The sequence below is a fragment of the Mus musculus genome, chromosome 7 (genome assembly GCF_000001635.26).
Source record: "Mus musculus strain C57BL/6J chromosome 7, GRCm38.p6 C57BL/6J".
In the NCBI taxonomy this organism is placed as follows: Eukaryota; Metazoa; Chordata; class Mammalia; order Rodentia; family Muridae; genus Mus; species Mus musculus.
In genome coordinates, this window is record NC_000073.6 from 142,354,695 (window position 1) to 142,372,150 (window position 17,456).

The 17,456-nt window shown below is 50.6% G+C and overlaps 1 protein-coding gene across 14 annotated transcripts in view; it reads right to left on the minus strand.

Moving 5' to 3' along the window:
* Ifitm10 (interferon induced transmembrane protein 10) overlaps positions 1–17,456 on the minus strand; it is a 47,945-nt gene that overhangs the window by 28,860 nt on the left and 1,629 nt on the right. For 4 of the 14 annotated variants that reach the window (XM_011242002.2, XM_011242008.3, NM_177265.4 and 1 more), the window contains exon 2: positions 16,164–16,616. In XM_011242002.2, coding sequence (XP_011240304.1) covers positions 16,164–16,616 — 453 coding nt within the window. The other 10 variants (NM_001347541.1, XM_030242680.1, NM_001347542.1 and 7 more) reach the window with 8 other exon arrangements.

A 17,456-nucleotide genomic window follows, 5' to 3' on the forward strand; every position in this document is an offset into this window, starting at 1 on the left:
AGTGTACCAGTTGCACTGAATTCCCGGTGACCCTGCGCTGCCCCCATCTCTCATTCTTGGTTAACCCCATCTGGTCAGAACCAGCTCAAGCTTCTGCATCTGGCCAGCCCTCCACTAACCCCACCTACACTCTCTGCCCACAGCCGGCAACGGTATCTGCTCTTGCCTGTCTTCTCCTGACACTCCCGATACCTCCAAGGGTATGATCAGAAACCGCAAAGGGTGCCAAGCGTCCACACCACTGAGCACACCATTGGCCCCTACTAGAGCCCCACAGTATCTCTTTTTTCCAAGGCCAACCAGGACCTCACAGGGTCAGGACTCGGTCCACTCTGTGCACTGTCCTGTTCCTGCCTTCCTGCTTGCTCCACCCTCAGCACATGGGGCAGCATCCTTCTGTGGGCAGCACTACTTCCTAGTGCAGCACAGCTAATCTTGACCTTTGAGCAGCCACCTTCAGTTGACAGACAGGGGAGCCTCTTTCCCCATTTCAGGGGCTAAGTGGATGAGAACCCATCAGCACCCTGTGGGTTTCCCAGGGACTGGCAGCCTGTCCCCAACACTACTGAAGGAAGCTTCTCCTGGATTCTGCACAGGGTGCATGGCTCTGTGAACCCTGTGGGGAGCCCCTCCACCTAACACCCCTCACTTTGCCATCCTACACAGCTGGCCCTCATAAGACCACTTGGTTTCTGAACACACCTCCTACGGAATTAGCTGTGTGCAGGCCCTGGGGGCATAGGCTGCAAAGCAGCACTCCAAACCTCCAAGGGACACCTAGGCCCTGCCTGGCACATGGACAGAGGCTGAAGCTGAGCTGAGCACATGTTTTAATGAAAGTTCACAGATACAAGAGCTTGGAGCAGGGGTCACAGCTTGGAGGAAGTGGGGGGTCAGGAGTGAGGGAACCCCAGGTGCTGGCAGCCCCTATTTCGGGAGCTCCCGTGTAAGCCCTTCTTGCTGGGTGTCAGGTCTGAGGGGTCCAGGATCCTGGGCAGGGTGCATGGGCCAGGGAGGGCAGCCACTGGTCACTGGGCAGCATCATGGAAGGAAGCCCATAGACCCGGTGCCAGCAGGACAGGGGCAGGCGGCAGATAGGGTGGCTGGGAAGAGTGCGCCACTCGGTCGGGCACTCAGCTTCTGGTGACCTTGCTGCCATGCATGGCTCTGGGCCTTGGTGGAAGCCCATTCTGCCCCACAATCTCAGCATCCTGAATCTCAGTGACCATCAGTCTCAGTGCTGTGTCGCCAAGACCCACTGCCTGCTAGCTCAGTAGTCAGTGAGTGGGTACCGCAGGAAAATGAAGATAAGGATGATGCAGGAGGCTGCCAGAGCAGAACTGGTGATGTTAAACAGCCGTGCTGTCTTGGCATCCTCCACAGCTCCATTCAGGTCATTCAAGAGCTTCTTGTCCCGAACCTGGAGACAAAAGGAGGAGGAAGAGAGGGAGAGGTCAGAGGAGGCACTGGAGTGGATGCCAGCAGAGAGAGAGAGAGAGAGAGAGGTTGGCCTGAGGAAGGAGGAAGGAGGAAGAAAAGAGGGAGACGTCAGAAGCCAGCAGAGGAGGGAGGCCAACAGGGAAGGAGACAGTGGCTATCAGAGAAGGAGGAAGAGAGGCAGAAGTCAGGAGAGGAAGCAGGACAGAGGCCACTGGTGGAGGTGGAAAGAGGGCAGTAGAAGAGGGAGGTTGGGATGGTGGGGAGCAGGGGGGTGAGAGTCGAGTAGTCACAGACCTCTGTTCTGTAGGCACCTGCCTCCAGTCTGGTGAACATAGTCAATGAAAGACTCATCTTTCACAGTTTGTAAAGCAAAGGGTGTCTAGTCAGAGAAAAAAAAAGTGGGGGGGGGGGGACACGAGGAATACAGGGACTCTATGAAGAATGCTCAAAACAGAAGTTTTATTTTGTTTTGTTTTGGTGTTTTTGGTTTTCGGTCTGTTTTTGGTTTTTTGTTTTGTTTTGTACAATGGCTCAGTAACTCTGAAGTGATCTACTGTAAAAGGGAGAGGTGACCCTGAGACACTGGATGCATAGTTAATAGGATAACGACACAAGAGACAGTCGATGTGGGGTGTAATGGCATGTATGTGGTGTATGTTGTGACCAGTCCTACCTAGCTAGACCTTAAACAGGAAGCTGAGTGGACAGGACATCCTTGGAAGATGGAGACAGAGCTATCCATTTCTAAGAGGCTACCTGGTCAGAGCAGGCATGCCTCAGGACAGCCCCCTTGAGCTACATCATTCTGTGAGTGCCAGCTGAGCCTGATGCAAGCTGAAATCGGAGCCTAGAAGCAGATGGGGGTGTCGGGTGAGCACAGGAGATGGGGTTGCTCTATTCACAGACTGGGTTTGCTTAAAAGAAGAAGGGTGGACAGAAGACATTTGGACTGGCTGATGCCAGAATGCAGAAAGTGGATACCTGAGGAGGAAGTGTGGTAGGAGGGGGGATGGATTGGTGGGAATGGGAGTACGACTAGACAGAGGACAACTGAAGGCTGCCAGAAGGAGGGATAGTCCTGAGGAGGAAGGAGTTGTAAGGCAGGAACAAGGAGAAGGGGGAGGGAGGTGTGGGATGGGTACAGTGGGCAGAGGGAGCAGGGAGAAGGAAGGATAGGGGTGGGATAGAGTGAGAGGAAGGGAAGAGAGCCAGTAAAGGGCAGAGGGGTGACCAGGAAGATGGGTTGGACAGAGAGCATGTATGAAGTGAAGGGCTGAGGGTCAGGAGAGTAAAGGTGGGAGTGAGACTCTGATATGGGAGGGACTCAACATCTCTGTCACCAAGAAGGAGGCATATCCCCATTTACTGAGCTCCCACAATTTGAGTGAAGTCATTGATAAGGTTTTATAATTTTCTCCAGGAAATTAAATTCTCTCTTCCCCTTGGATTTAGTGGCAGCCCCACTTGTTTGTTAACTCTAGTGTAACATCCTTCCTCTGACTGACGCTTGCAGCTGTGTGGACAGGTGGATCTCTAGCAAGTGAGATTCTGTATCTAGTTCACCTATTCCACTGCAATCATTAGCCAGGTGTTCTCTTTAACAAGCCAGCTGTTCTACTTCCTCTTGCAAGCCTTTCCTCCAAGGCTGCAGATGTGCTGTAAACACTCTGAGCCGGAGTTTTGCCTCTGGGGTACCCACGGGTAACTTCACACAGTCAGTGGGCCCTCTTGCTGCTCCAGGTGCTGGCTTGTGGTGTGGACACAAGAAAGTGTCCACTTCACAGGGCTGGAAAAGGCCTCATGTTTCCAGCACATCATCTTGCCTGTAGGCTCCTATGAGGAAGACAAAGATGATTCTAGAACAATACTGACTAGCAAGGAGTATGCAGAAGAGCCTTGGCTCACCATTGGTCTTTTTATTTTATTTTTTTAAAGAAAATATATATGTTACAATTCTCAAGGGTAGACGATAGCTATACATACAGAAATGAATATCAAGTGAACAGTGGATAGGTGTGTGTGTGTGTGTGTGTGTGTGTGTGTGTGTGTGCCGAGTAGCTAAGGCAAATGAGACCACTGATGTGTTGATGTGCATTAGATGGACAGGAGAGACAGGTAGGTGAATTTTTTCCTATGCTGGCTGAGTGGGTTAGGTACACAGAAGGACATTTGTCAAATGGGAATAACAGGGTAGACAGGTATGAGTAGATGTTTGCTGTGGGGGTTGGCAGATGGATGAGTATATGAATATGTAAGTGTGTTCTAGATGAGAGGAACGGGAGGTGTGAGGAGACAGTACATATATTGCATGTGTGGGATACAGTGGATGTTTGGACTGGCACACTGGGCTATTGTACTGTGTTTCATGTACTAAGGATGGACACACAGTTAGAAGTGTGCCATGTGGGCAGATGGGTTTATGAAGGTGTGTCAGGTGGTTGAATTGGTGTTTGCATGGAACTGGTGTTCTATATCTTTGGGATGGATTCCTGGCATGTATGTTGGATGGGTGGAATGGGTAAACAGATTTAGGATTGCATGTGGGATGGGTGAAGAGAGAGGGGAAAGATGTTGAAAGAATATACCACTGACTAATGAATGGGAGATAAGTGCAGATTCTTAAACTCATCAATCAGCCAGTCAATCTATACTTAGTGCCTACCCTGGCATCCTGGGTGTGTAACTGCAGCTGGCCCTGGTACACAACAAGAAACAAAGAAAAGCCTCTGTCCTCAGGGTTCACAGGCCAGACAAGGACTCACAAGACACAAGGCAAGCATCTCCCAGACAGACTTCATCAAGTGGATGTTTGTCAGGAGATCAGTGACAAGTTTGGTTCTGATGGGGTATGCTCCAAGGGGGGGCCCACCAGGTGTGTGTAGGGAACAGAGATCCATGAGGGGGTGGCTGGAGTCAACCGGGGCCTACTATGGGAGGGCAGAGCACAGATAGGTAGGGAACAAAGGAAGCTGTCAAGAAGAAGTGGGGGCTTTGTGAAGACATCTCAGAATGACATAGAGCCAGAAGAAAGGGAAAGGCTGGACAGATTCTAGCAGAGCAGTTGGCTGGGGATTAAGAACAGACAGGGAGGAGCCAGAGTCTGGCCTGGCGAGAGAAGGCTAATTTATCACATGGCCAAGAGCTGTGGCAATGAAAGTGGACTGGAGGGTGGATCTCTGGAGCTGTGTTCAAGGCAGAACTGACCAGGCTGAGGTCAGTGTGGGAGATGATGATGAGGCGGCCTTGAGGTGAGGTGGCCTTGAGGGTAAAGGAAGAGTTAAGCTGCAGAAGGAAACCCGGGAGGCTCAGGCTAAGGCGCTTGGCGGTGCAGGCCCCGGCACTGGTGAGAGCTGCTTTCTGGACACGGCTAGACGCCTGGAGATGCAATGCTGCAGAGTCAGAAGTTCAGAGGTGAGGTAGAGAGATGAACACGTGAAAGGTACCACCACTCGTGTGATGGCGATGAGATCACATGGGCCACTGGAGGAGCTGGTCCACTGTGATGCACAGTCCACATTCAAAGACCAGTAAGAGGACTTGGGAGAGTAGACAGAGGAACAACCTGAAAGCAAAGAGGAACAAAGTGGGTGGGTAGGGCCGGAGCAGAACACTAGAGAATCCACCAGAGCTGGGAAGACACACAAGGTCCAGTGGGGCCCAAGAAGTGACAGATGATGTCTGCTGTAGGAAAAAGGATTGTAGTGAGGAGACCAGTGGGAAGCTGGGTGAGTCAGTCAGGAAGGCGAGGGCATGGTAGTCTGACAGATAACTCCATAAAGGGAAGGAAGGCAGTGCAGGTCCTCGGTGGGCAGACCAGTGGGTGCTGAAAGGACAGGAAAGAGGAGAGGAGAGGAAGGTTGATGGTGACCAAGTGGTCAGGAAGTGCTATGGGTAGATACCCCATCAACGTACACAATGAAGGTTCTGACCCCCGGAGACTGGTCGGATGTGGGGCCTTTGAGGGTGAGGCCTCAAAGGGCCTGAGGATGCTCAGTGCCCCAGTGTAGAGGAAAGCCAGGTTGGGAGGATGGGAGTGGGTGGGTGGGGGAGCACCCTCATAGAGGCAGGGAGTGGGAGGATGGGATAGGTGGTTTCCAAAGGGGAGACCTGGAAAGGGGAAAACATTTGAAATGTAAATAAAGAAAATATCCAAGAAAAGAAAAAAGTGGGCGGGGAGATCATTAGTGCAAGAGAAAGAGGAAGATGGTCATTGACAGCTAGCTATTAGTCTGTTCCCCACACACCCTTAGAGAGGAGGGTCACTATGTGCACGAGAGTCATGGGATATTTCTCAAATCTGTAGGTGGGCTTGATCCTAGCAGATCAATCTTGGCTTTAGCATAGACTTAGAACTTAGAAGTTTCTTACTAAAATTCCCAAACGAGAATGGACACAAGAAGCCATAATTGGGGGACTATAGATTGAAAAAGCAGCTTGGGGCTCTAGCTGTCTGTGATGGTTTGTATACACTCAGGCCAGGGGAGTGGCAGTATTAGGAGGTGTGTCACCATGGGTGTGGGCTTTAAGACCCTTGTCCTAGCTGCCTGGAAGTGAGTCTTCTACTAATAGCCTTCAGATGAAGATGTAGAACTCTCCGCTCTGCCTGCACCATGCCTGCCTGGATGCTACCATGATGTAGCCCAGTTGATGATAATGGACTGAATCTATGAACTTGTAATCCAGCCCCAATTAAATGTTGTCCTTTAAAAGAAAAAACAAAAGGCTCCAAAAGACCTTTAACCCTTCCACCATGTGGGGATTCACAGAAATGTGAATAGCCTACAGTCCAGAAGAGGGCAGACCTGACCAGAGCCTGACTGTGCTGAGGTCTTGTAAAATTCCAGTCAGCCAAACTGACACTGTGGGAAGTCACACAGTGTGGATACTTTTCACTCATGAGACCAAAGCAGAAGACTCAGATTGGGGAATGAGAGGCTGTGGAGGTGATCCAGCAGGCATGAACACATGAAGGATGGGAAGGAGAGATGACATGGTGGGTAGCCAGAGGAATGGAAAGGAGGGAAGACAGGGTGGGTAACCAGAGGGATGGCAGAAGCAGTATATACAGGAGTGAGGGGAGGAGGAGGGAGGCTGGAGGGCACATGGGCAGGGGTTTTAGAGTGTATGGTGAAACATACAGGTAGAATGGTGGGCTGGGGAGTTAGGCTAGGCAGGGCAGAAAGGAGCTGGCTCACTTACAGAAGAACGGACCAGCAGGGATGGGGAAGAAGTGCTAGATAGCAGCCCAGAAAGGCTGGGGATGGAGTTCAGTTGGCAGAGTGCTTTAGCATGCACATTGCCCTGGGTTTGATGCCCAGCACCACAAATGAACGGGTGAGCGTAGGGGTACACACCAGAAAAGCCAGCACTTAGAAGGCAGAGGCCAGACAACTGACCAACTGACTGACCGGGAGTTCAAGGTCATCCTTGAACTTGAATTTGAGGCCAGCCTAGGCTAAGAGGAAGAGAGAGAGGGAGGGAAAAAGGAGAAAGAAGAGAGAAGAGGAGAGGGGTGGGGAGGGGAGGGGAAGTTATGAGGGGAGGGGAGAAGGAAAGAGAGGAGAGGAGAGGAGAGGAGAGGAGAGGAGAGGAGAGGAGAGGAGAGGAGAGGAGAGGAGAGAAGATCCAAGAAAGGAAGGAAAGGATGGGCAGACAGGGACAGGGGAAGCCCAGAGTCAAATAAAAAACAAGAATTTGTGACACCCTGCTGGTGATCTCCAGGGTGCGCCTTGTAGCACTGTGTGTAGTTTCCCAGTTTTTTCCATGGCACTTACATCACAAGGTCTTGTTATCATTAGTTAAAATATTCAATTTGATCATGGGAGGTTGGGGCCATGCCTGGAATATGCTAAGAGCTCAACCATCACTTGATAGCTTATGGTTGTCTTGCTAAAGGTAAATGGGAGACTCAGGGGGGATAAAGAGTCAGGGTGGGGGAGATGAGGTAGCTAGTAGGTAGGCAGAAGAGAGCAGCGGGGCAGACTAACAGGTGAACACGGAGCAGAGGAAAGAGAAAGAAAAGACAATGTATGCTCCATGACCGGAAATGGGAATATGTGAGTAGATCTAGGTGTGACTGACATTTTTGAGGAAGCAGGCAGCTGGGTAGGACATGAATGGTGGAAGCTCAGGGCACGAACTGGCAGATTCATAGCAGAGATGAAGACCGCTCCTCCCATGATGCCTCACTCCTGTGTGAACAGCACCTGTGCATTTTAGACTGATTGGGTGAGAACAGTCCATGCAAGCATCGCCAGCCTCCTCTAGTTCCTTTTGCCCTGAAGCTCCATCAGGATAGAGTGTTGTCTGGGTCTCAGGCCTGGGAGCTCCTTGTCTGTAGATTCAATTGAGCTTCAGAGAAAATTATATCTGACAAAGTAGACTCTGTACTGAACAAGTGTGGGTTCCCCGCTTCCCTAAGTGATACGGTACAGTAGAACAATAACTGCCCTTCCTTTTAATGAGGTTTTATGTCATCTGGAGAGCATGTGAGCAAGTGTGTGGGATCTAAACAAACACTAGGCTGTTTTAAATAAGGACCTGGGCATCTGTGAGCTTGGGTGTCTGTAGAACCAATGCCCTGTGCATTCCAAAGGAATGTATAACTAGAAGCCATCCTCACCCACCTTTCAGGATCACTTGGAATCTTTTCCCACCTGGGTTCCCAGCCCCATCTCTCTGCATCCTTAGTCTGTCCCCCACATGGAAACTTCATCACATGAACCCACTCACAGTAGATGACAAAACCCTCACTGTGGAAAACAAAGCTATGTCTCAGGCAGGCATGTCTGGTCCCTTCTCCTGTTTCAACCACACAGGCTATGGAACTTTGTCCCTGGGCTTCTGCAAGGACTTTCCCCATCCTGTGACACACACTTCTTCAGACACACATATCTCTGGCCTGGACCACCTTGGGCTTACAGTCAATGCACTTACATGAACTTCTGACTGAGCCCACTTTGTATGGAACAGCAATCCCTGCAACTCTCCTCAGTTTTCACAGCTGACATTACCACCGACATTTCAATGAGTGTTGTGATGGTCTGAGTTCCCTGCCAGAGGGAAGGATCCTATGGGCAGGGACTGCGTGGCCTATGCCTCATCATCCACTGGGCAGTTATTTGCTGCATGTGAAGTGGGAAGTCCAGTGGGAAAGTGCTGGGGCATTCTGATGAGTCGATGACTAACTATGTGGTGAGCTAGACAGTTTAATGAGTGGCCATAATGGTGACATCATAGGAGGGAACAAAAGAGATGACGAGAAGGAGGAGGGCAGTCATAAGCTTCCAGGTAAAGAAAGATGGGGACTTGGGAGATTGCTCTTTTCATGTAAACTGTCCATGCCAAGCAATCATGAAGACCTGCATTTGATCTGAGGAACCCGTATTTAATGTCAACAACAAAAAGTCAGCAGGGTCTGGAGAAAAGTCTCAGAGGACTCTGGCTCAGTTCCCAGCATGTAAAGGGTGGTTCACAACCATCTGTAACTTCAGTTCCAGGGTACCTGACAGACAGCCTCTTTTGGACCTCCTTGGGCTCCAGGCATATGCATGGTGCACAACCATACACGTGAGCAAAATATGCACGCACATAAAACAAAATCAATAAATTTTAAAATATGCTTTTCAAAATTCAGGCCTAGCAGTGCACACCTATAATTTCAGCTCTAGGGAGACAGAGATAGGCAGATCTGTGGAGTTTGATGGCTACCCAGTCAAACTTAACTGTTGAACCCCTGGTACCAGAGTGAGAACTTATCTCACAAGACAAAGTGGAGTTCTGAGGAGATGGCTCAATGGATGATGGCATCTGTTGTCAAGCTGAACAACCTGAGTTCAGTCCCTGTGACCCACGTGGTGAACAGAGAGAATAAACTCCTGAAGGTTGTCCTCTGACCTCCACACAATACATGGCAATGAGTGTATCTTCAAGCACACACAAAAGTGTATATATTTGCCAGGCTTGGTGGTGCACGCCTTTAATCCCAGCACTCGAGAGGCAGAGGCAGGCAGATTTCTGAGTTTGAGGCCAGCCTGGTCTACAAAGTGTGTCCCAGGACAGCCAGAGTTATACAGAGAAACCCTGTCTCGAACCCCCCCCCCAAATGTGTATATATTTTCTATAAATTGGATGAATTCTAAGGCATGACCCTTGAGGTTGACTTCTGACCTTCATATTTGTGCTTGCTAACACACATGTGGATTGGCATGCATACAAATATGCACACACACACCACACACACACACTGTACATGAACATACACATCCAACACAAACACAGAAATGAAGCAAGATGGAGAAGCATGTGGACATAGGGCAAGTCCACAGAAAGAAGAGGATGAGGAAGGGATAAGATAGGGAAGAAAGTACATAGTAGGAGTGTGGGTGACCAAAGGATGGAAGAGGTAGATGGTCGGTGTGATGGTTGGTATATGCTTGGCCTAGAGAATGGCACTACTAGGAGGTGTGGCCTAGTTGGAGTGGATGTGTCACTGTGGGCATGGGCTTTAAGACCCTCCTCCTAGCTGCCTGGAAGCCAGTCTTCTCATAGCACATTTTAGATGAAGATGTAGAACTCTCAGCTCCTCCTGCACCATGCCTGCCTGGATGATGCCATGTTCCCACCTTGACAACAATGGACTGAACCTCTGAGCCTGTAAGCCAGACCCAATTAAATGTTGTCCTTATAAGAGTTGCCATGGTCATGGTGTCTGTTCACAGCAGTAAAACCCTAAGAGAGTCTGTGGAGTAGCAGGATAATAGTGTGAGGAGGGAGGTTGGAAGAATGCATGTGGCGGTTCATGGATGAAAGACAAAATAAGGAAAAGTGGGAAGGCAAGCAGACAGATTGGTGGATGAACCCCAGTAGAATCTGTCGGCGCTTGTGGGCTTTTTCTTTCCCCTCCTCTTTCTTCCTTCATTTCCTCCCTTTCTCCCTTTCTCTCTTTCTCTCTCTCTCTCTCTCTCTCTCTCTCTCTCTCTCTCTCTCTCTCTCTTTCTTAGACAGGGTCTTACTATGTAACTGAGGCTGTCCTGGAACTCTAAATCCTCCTGCCTCTGACTGCCCAAATGTTAGCGTTTCAGGGATGCACCACCACATCTGGCTCATCTAGGGTGTGTCAGTTTCTAAAAATAAGAGACAATGGAGGTGCACCAGAGATGGCTGATGAGCACAAGGCTGAGATAGGAGGTGCCCAACAAGGCAAGCGGGAAGTGAACATGCGCAAGTGTGTTCACATCCACACACAGACCCAGAAATTACTGTGTGATACCGACAGAAAGGGGTGAAGCTGGTGGACTGGAGAGGGTAGGCAGGTAGCTTCAGGAAGAGAAATAAGCACGAGTGTAGTTACTTACATAAGAAGAGTCTCATAGAAGGCTGGGTGTGGTGGCTCACGCCTTTAATCCCAGCACTTGGGAGGCAGAGGCAGGCGAATTTCTGAGTTCAAGGCCAGCCTGGTCTACAGAGTGAGTTCCGGGAAAGCCAGGGCTACACAGAGAAACCCTGTCCAAAAAAAAAAAAAAAAGTCTCATAGAAAGTGTTGGCATGCTCTGAACCATGAACATGTGGGTATGTGGCTGTACACAGAGAATGAAAGAGATGGAAAGAGGGAGGGATGAGAGATAGGAAAATGTATGAGCTGATTGTAGTGGCTGCCTGGAGACCAGTAGGAGTGGGAAGAAGGTGTGAGCAGGAAGAAGAAAAAAGGATGAGCAGAGTGTCAGAGGATGATCACATCTGAGAAGAGATGAATGCTTGATATGTGGATGGATAGCACTCAGGGATGATTGGGAGAAGCAAGGGAGAGGAGGGGGGAGTCTAGTTAGGAAGGAACACAGGTGTGTGTGTGTGTGTGTGTGTGTGTGTGTGTGTGTGTGTGTAAATGCATGAGAGATGAGAGTATGGATAAATTCATGAAAACATGAGGAGGGAGTATGTAAGTACATGGATAAACAAATTTAATTCATAGATCCAGTGAGGATGGATAGATAGATAGATGGATGAGGAGCTCAGTCTGTGACGTTGAAGGGAGGAGAGGAAATTAATGTGGACAAACGGATACATGGGTGGAAAATAGAAAGCGGAGATAGAAGGATGGATGGATGAGAGGGGAAGACTGCAAACGAGGGAAGCCGAGTGACAAGAGGCATGCACAGCTACTTGGTGTGGATGCATGACGGGAAGAAGGGGGATGTGGCAGAGCATGCATCGAGGAAGGGCAGTGAGCATTCTGATCTGGCATGAAGTGGGGGTGTAAATGACATTAGAGAAGCAGTCTAGCGCATCAGTGTCCAGGTTGGTAAGGATGGGATGGGACAGTAGGAGAGAGTCAGCAGGACGATGACTGTGTCAACAGGTGAGGGAAGGCTGGTGCTGTCTGAATGTAGTGAGCAGCGTGGAGGATGGATTGACATAGCCCTGCATCACTTAATGAGGAGTATCTGAGAAACTCCAGTGACCTCATCATCTGTTAACATCACAGAGTATCTACACAAAATCAACTATGACACTACTCGGTGATGAAGTCTTGTGTATGAGACCTGCTGTTGCCTGAAATGTCATATATGATATATATGATATTATATGACATATATTACTGAGTAAATGGCTGTGACAAATGCATACATGGATGGGTGGTGGGTGAGTAGATAGATGGGTGACTTCATGGGCAGATGATTGTGTAAGGAGATAAATAGCTAGGTGTGCATAAGTGTGATGTGGATGGATAGATGGGTACAAGGGTAGACAAAAGCATAAAGAGGTAGGTGTGGTGTGAATAGATGGGTGGAGGATGAATGGCTGACTTGGATGGATGAGTAGATGGGTAGATGAATAGGTGGATGGGTGTGGGATGGATGGATTGATGGATAGATGGGTAGAAAGATGGGCTGAAGTGTAATTTCTATCTTCTTTGGAAAGATAATTATGTCGAATGATGTTTTGCTGGGGCACACAAGTGAAAGGATCTCTCTCTCTCTCTCTCTCTCTTTTTTTTTTTTTTTTGGTTTTTCAAGACAGGGTTTCTCTATAGCCCTGGCTGTCCTGGAACTCACTTTGTAGACCAGGTTGGCCTCGAACTCAGAAATCCACCTGCCTCTACCTCCCGAGTCCTGGGATTAAAGGCGTGCGCCACCACACCCAGCTTAGGATCTCTTGCTAAAGAAAACTCATGAAAGACTTTTCCTGAAGCAGACATGGTGAAAGTATGTTTTGATATAGCAAACATGTGAAAGGACTCATGAGGAAGGGGTATAAACATGGCCCCACAGACAGTGGGAGACGGACCTTGGTTTGGTTTGCTGCACCTCGGTATTCTTCACTAATGACACACATGTATTGGTTGGCCTTACATAGCATTGTTGAGCTCAACTTGTGATAACTCCACCATTGAGAGAAACTCCTTCAAGAACTGCTCATGAGGTCCCTGTGGCAGCTTGCGGCCTCTGAGACCTCACCTTAGGCTGGTTGGTGAGCCTGGCAGTTTCTTCAGGATTGAACTGCAGCTGTCTGGTGTCTGCTTGCTGAAAGGACTTGACTATAGCTGCTAGTTCATGTCTGCTGTCTGCTTGCCTAGAGGACTGGTCTGCAGCTGCTGAATAGTATTTGGCGTTTGCTACGAGACTGATCTGCTGCCCAAGAAGATCAAGCTCACCCCCGAAGAACTATTGCTGAACAGGTCCACTTCCTTCAAATTCTAATAACTTTTCTCTTACACTACCTCTGCTGGTGGAAAGGTTGAACCCTTATTAAAAGTAGGTTACAAAAAACTGATGCCTACAATGGGTAGTTGAATGGATGGGCTGGTAACACTGATATTCAGGAAGGATGAGATGAACAGATATACACATACAAAGCCCAATCAAAGTCTACCCTCCTAACCCATTCTTTCAGGTGTTCCTGTCTCGGGAAGCCTCTATGCCTCCGAAGCTCAGATCAAGCAGCTGCCACATGCGGACTGCACTGCACTATGCTCCCCACAGAGGATGTCCATGCTTGGTGTCTGTTCCTTTCTCCAGGTAGAACTTTGCTTTCATCCATCCTTCAAGACCCAAAGGAAATACTACCTCCTCCCAGAAGCCCTTGCCTGGAACCTTACTTGGCCCCAAGTTCAGTGTGATGTTTTCATCTTCTGAGACAATGGACTATATACCTTCTCTGGTGATATCCTCTGTCCAGCCAAATAATATCCTTAGACCTCCCCCATGATGGTTACCATGCTTTGAACACTGAAATACTGGTCCTGAGGATTGGGTAGGCAGATGTGAAGGAAAGAAGGCCTTAGAAGCTCTGCAGGAGAGACACGGGTTTCATACAAAAGAGGGGATAACTGTGAGCCAGTGTATGCACACAGCAGACAGCCGCATCTCACGCCAGCCCACCTGTGCCACCTGATCACAGGATGGCTTGAACAGCCTCGTCTCTATTTGTGACCAGATAAGGGAAGGGCTCAGCAAGGAAAGGAGGCCGGAAAGCCAGCCCCAAGTCCTCCTGACCCCTGTTCCATCTACTGTCCTTGACCATGCTTGTGATGAGCTACATGAGTGGCAGGTGCAGCTAGTTAGAAGGCTGCAGCTAGATACACAGGTGGACTGCTTCCAGGCATCAGGGTCAGAGTCTCCAACCCTGCACATCCTTCCAAGAAGCCCCAAGGCCTGTCCACTGTTCCCGGGGAAGACCTCCTGGAGCAAAACATGAGAGAGAAAGCGAGCCCTCTCTCCCCTCCAAAGTGTCAACCTCACATCCCAGTACAAACTCATAACCATCCAGAAATGCCTGACCTACCTACAACCCACACCAGATGGGCTACCCTGCCCAGCCAGCCAGAGACAGCCTGAGCCAGGGGAGGAAGGGACAGCTCCCGGACCAGAGCCCAGGCAGCCATGCCCAAACCCTCAGGCTGTAGACAGCACAGGGAAAGAGGGCACCAGGGGGAGGTTATGTTCCACTAGCAACCTGGCAATGGTGCCCACTGCCTGGCACGGCCCCAGAGAACAGAGCTGAGCTGGCCTTAGGACATCCCAAGTCCCTAGGTCTTCTTGTGCTGCCTCTCAGCAGAAGCAGTCACACACACACACAAGCCACACACACACACACCACACACACACATCTGTGGTACACTTATATGCAAACACATGTTGACTCACACATTGCACGCACACACATTATACTCAAACATGTATCCATTCACAATACACACCTATGTGGATGTAGGCATGTGATTAGGCTGGCACTCCTCACATGCAATTAGATATACATCTCTATATACATTCATGCACACTCACACACAGTTGCACTAACATATGCATTTGCTCACACACATGCACATGTGCATGCACATGATTACATGCATAATATAACACTCAAGCATCCACACTCCATATAAGCATTCCCATTCATGCAACACACTCAAATGCACACTCATGCTCTCCACACACACAATGAATTATACAATGTGGGCACATGAGTACATGCATGCAATGCCATGCTCTCACAGACATGCCCACTCATGTACACAACTTCCATGTGGTACATGTAAAGGTGAGGAGCCCAGGCCTGGAGAAAAAGGCATGAAGATGGTATGATATGCTGAGCATGAGTCAGGAAGAAAAGAGGAGAGCCTTGTGGCCAGGCATGTGATGCAGAGCAAGGTGGGACTCATGCCTGCAGATGAATCATGAGCTGAGCTGCCTGGGGACCCTTCCTCCCAGGTCAGTCTCGCCCTCACTTGTAAATCCCTGTAGCACCCTTCTTTCTGCTCTCCCAGCCCCTGGCACCCCTCCTTGCTGGGCAGCTGCGATTTCTGGACTGCATCTGTCTTGGGCCATTCAAGTCTGGGCTCAGGAAGTGATGATCTGTGTAATTGTGAGCCAAGCCCTTCCTTCCGGAGATGCAGGATGGGAGGAGGGCACCCAGGCACCGTTCCTGCACCCTGCTGGTGGGGCTCCAACAGTCCAAGAATGCTCAGTCCTTACCTGGGACACAAGGGCTGAGACACGGAGGCCATCTATCACAGCTTCCCCCTGCCCCTGGCCCCAAGTTGTCTTTGTTTCTCCCACTTTGTCGTGGGAAGGAGTAGGGGTAGGAGCAGATAAGGGGTCCCAAAGGCTTGTCACCCTGCTCTGTTTCCAGCCACTGACTCCTTATACAAAAGGGAGACAGGCCTGGAAGTTGTAGCCACTGTGGGTACAGGGTAGGTGGGGTTAGGACATTTCCCCCAGCCAGTCTGGTCATCAGGCTTCGGCATCTACCACAGACCTGGATGGTGAGTATCAGTGCCTGGCAAATGAGCTACTAGAGATGGGCCAAGATAAGAGGTTCTGCAAGGGCCCTAAGAGCATCCTCTCTGCTTCCCACGGGCACAGGATTTCAAGCCCCCCCCCCCGCCCCCGGCTCCTTGCAATCTCCATCACATTTACCTAGGTGTGGCTACTGGCCACATTGACTCCGAAGGACAGGACCTTGAGTTCTGAATGCCTGTTCTTAAAGACTTAACTAAGCTAGCTGTACAGAGCAGACAACCTTACCCCACTCCCCAAATGGGGTCAAGCTTTCTCAGTTTAAGGAAGGGAAGGGGTGGCCCTTTGCTCCCAGCCCAGAGCCTTGCCTCTTTGAATCCATAAGAGGTCTCCTGGTTGGGCTTGCATGTTCTACCTTGGGCTCCACTAAGTGACATTACATCCTGCTAGATCCCATAACCCTGCCCACCCCCTGCCCAGGCTCACTTTGAGGGAGTAGGCCAGAGCAATGAAGCCCAGGCAACAGAAGTTGAGGTAGACGAAGTTGAAGATGGACCACAGATAGTAGTCGTTCACCTCCGTAGTGTCCGGGTAGACCTCGATGACTGTGGTGGGGTTCGTCATCGTCTTCTTCTCAGCTAAGTGCTTGCAGGCTTGCGGGACACCCGATGCCCGAACGCTGTCAGTCTTGCTGCTTTTAGACTCCATAGGAAACAGAGTGGGTGCCATGGGGGGTGAGGCCGAAGGCTCAGGAGCTGGAGCCGCTGCAGCCTGCAGGGCAGGAGGCTTGGACACACAGGCGAAGCAGCCCTTGGGTGAACCTGCTGGTGGCCTGGGAATCCAGAAGGCCCCGTCCAAGGGGACTCGGGCTTCCTGGGTGCCGTCCGTGGTGCTAGCCGGGGCTCCCAGCAGGGCTGGGCACTGGCTGGGGCCCTGAGCCTGGAGGGAGGGACAGAGTGAGGAGTTGCTGGGCCTTGTGCGCCCAGTAGCACCCAACCTGGAGCCTTGCAGCATTTCCCCTACAGTCCCATAAATGGTCTTTGGGAGATGGAAATCCCTGTGAGGTTGCCAGCTGCCAGTTTGCCTCCCCCACCCAGCCGGCCACAGCCAATACCAAAGCCATTCGCAGTAGTCTTGGCAAGCACATCAGGGCTTTTCATCGCTTTGCCATCTGCGCCTACTGACAACCACACACACAACAGCTCCCCCTCAGCACCCCGAGTGACACCCTGTTGCGATAAGCAGAGCGCCCCGCATCTCCACGCACTCAGGGCATTCAGAGCTACAGTGACACTGCCCTAGTCATTGACTGGCAGAATGAAAAGCGCTCACTGAAGCACATACACACCAAGACGCACCACACACACAATCACCAGCCCAGCTCTCCAGTCCCAGCATACTCCTGCGCCCAGACGCGCCAGGTAAACAATTGCCCACCCAGACACGCAGCGCTACACACCGCCCCACAGGCTCAGGCACATCTCCGGAGGATCCGCGCAGGTGCAGGACTACAAACTCCAAAGCCAACAGAAAGCGGCACTGGGAGACCCTAAGAGCGCACACTGTCACACAGAACCACTCACCTCCCCTCTTGTCCCCACCCCCAACCGTGCCACCAAGAGACCCACAATGACACTCTGCGAAATGGACACTTCCAAGAGACAGCTTGGCGCCGGAGCTCTGCGCCACCAGGCGCACCCGGCGCCGGTGAGGTGATAGCAAGGGGCTGTGGCTGAACTGGGTGGTCCCCAATCTGACCCCGGGCTGCAGCAGTCACCA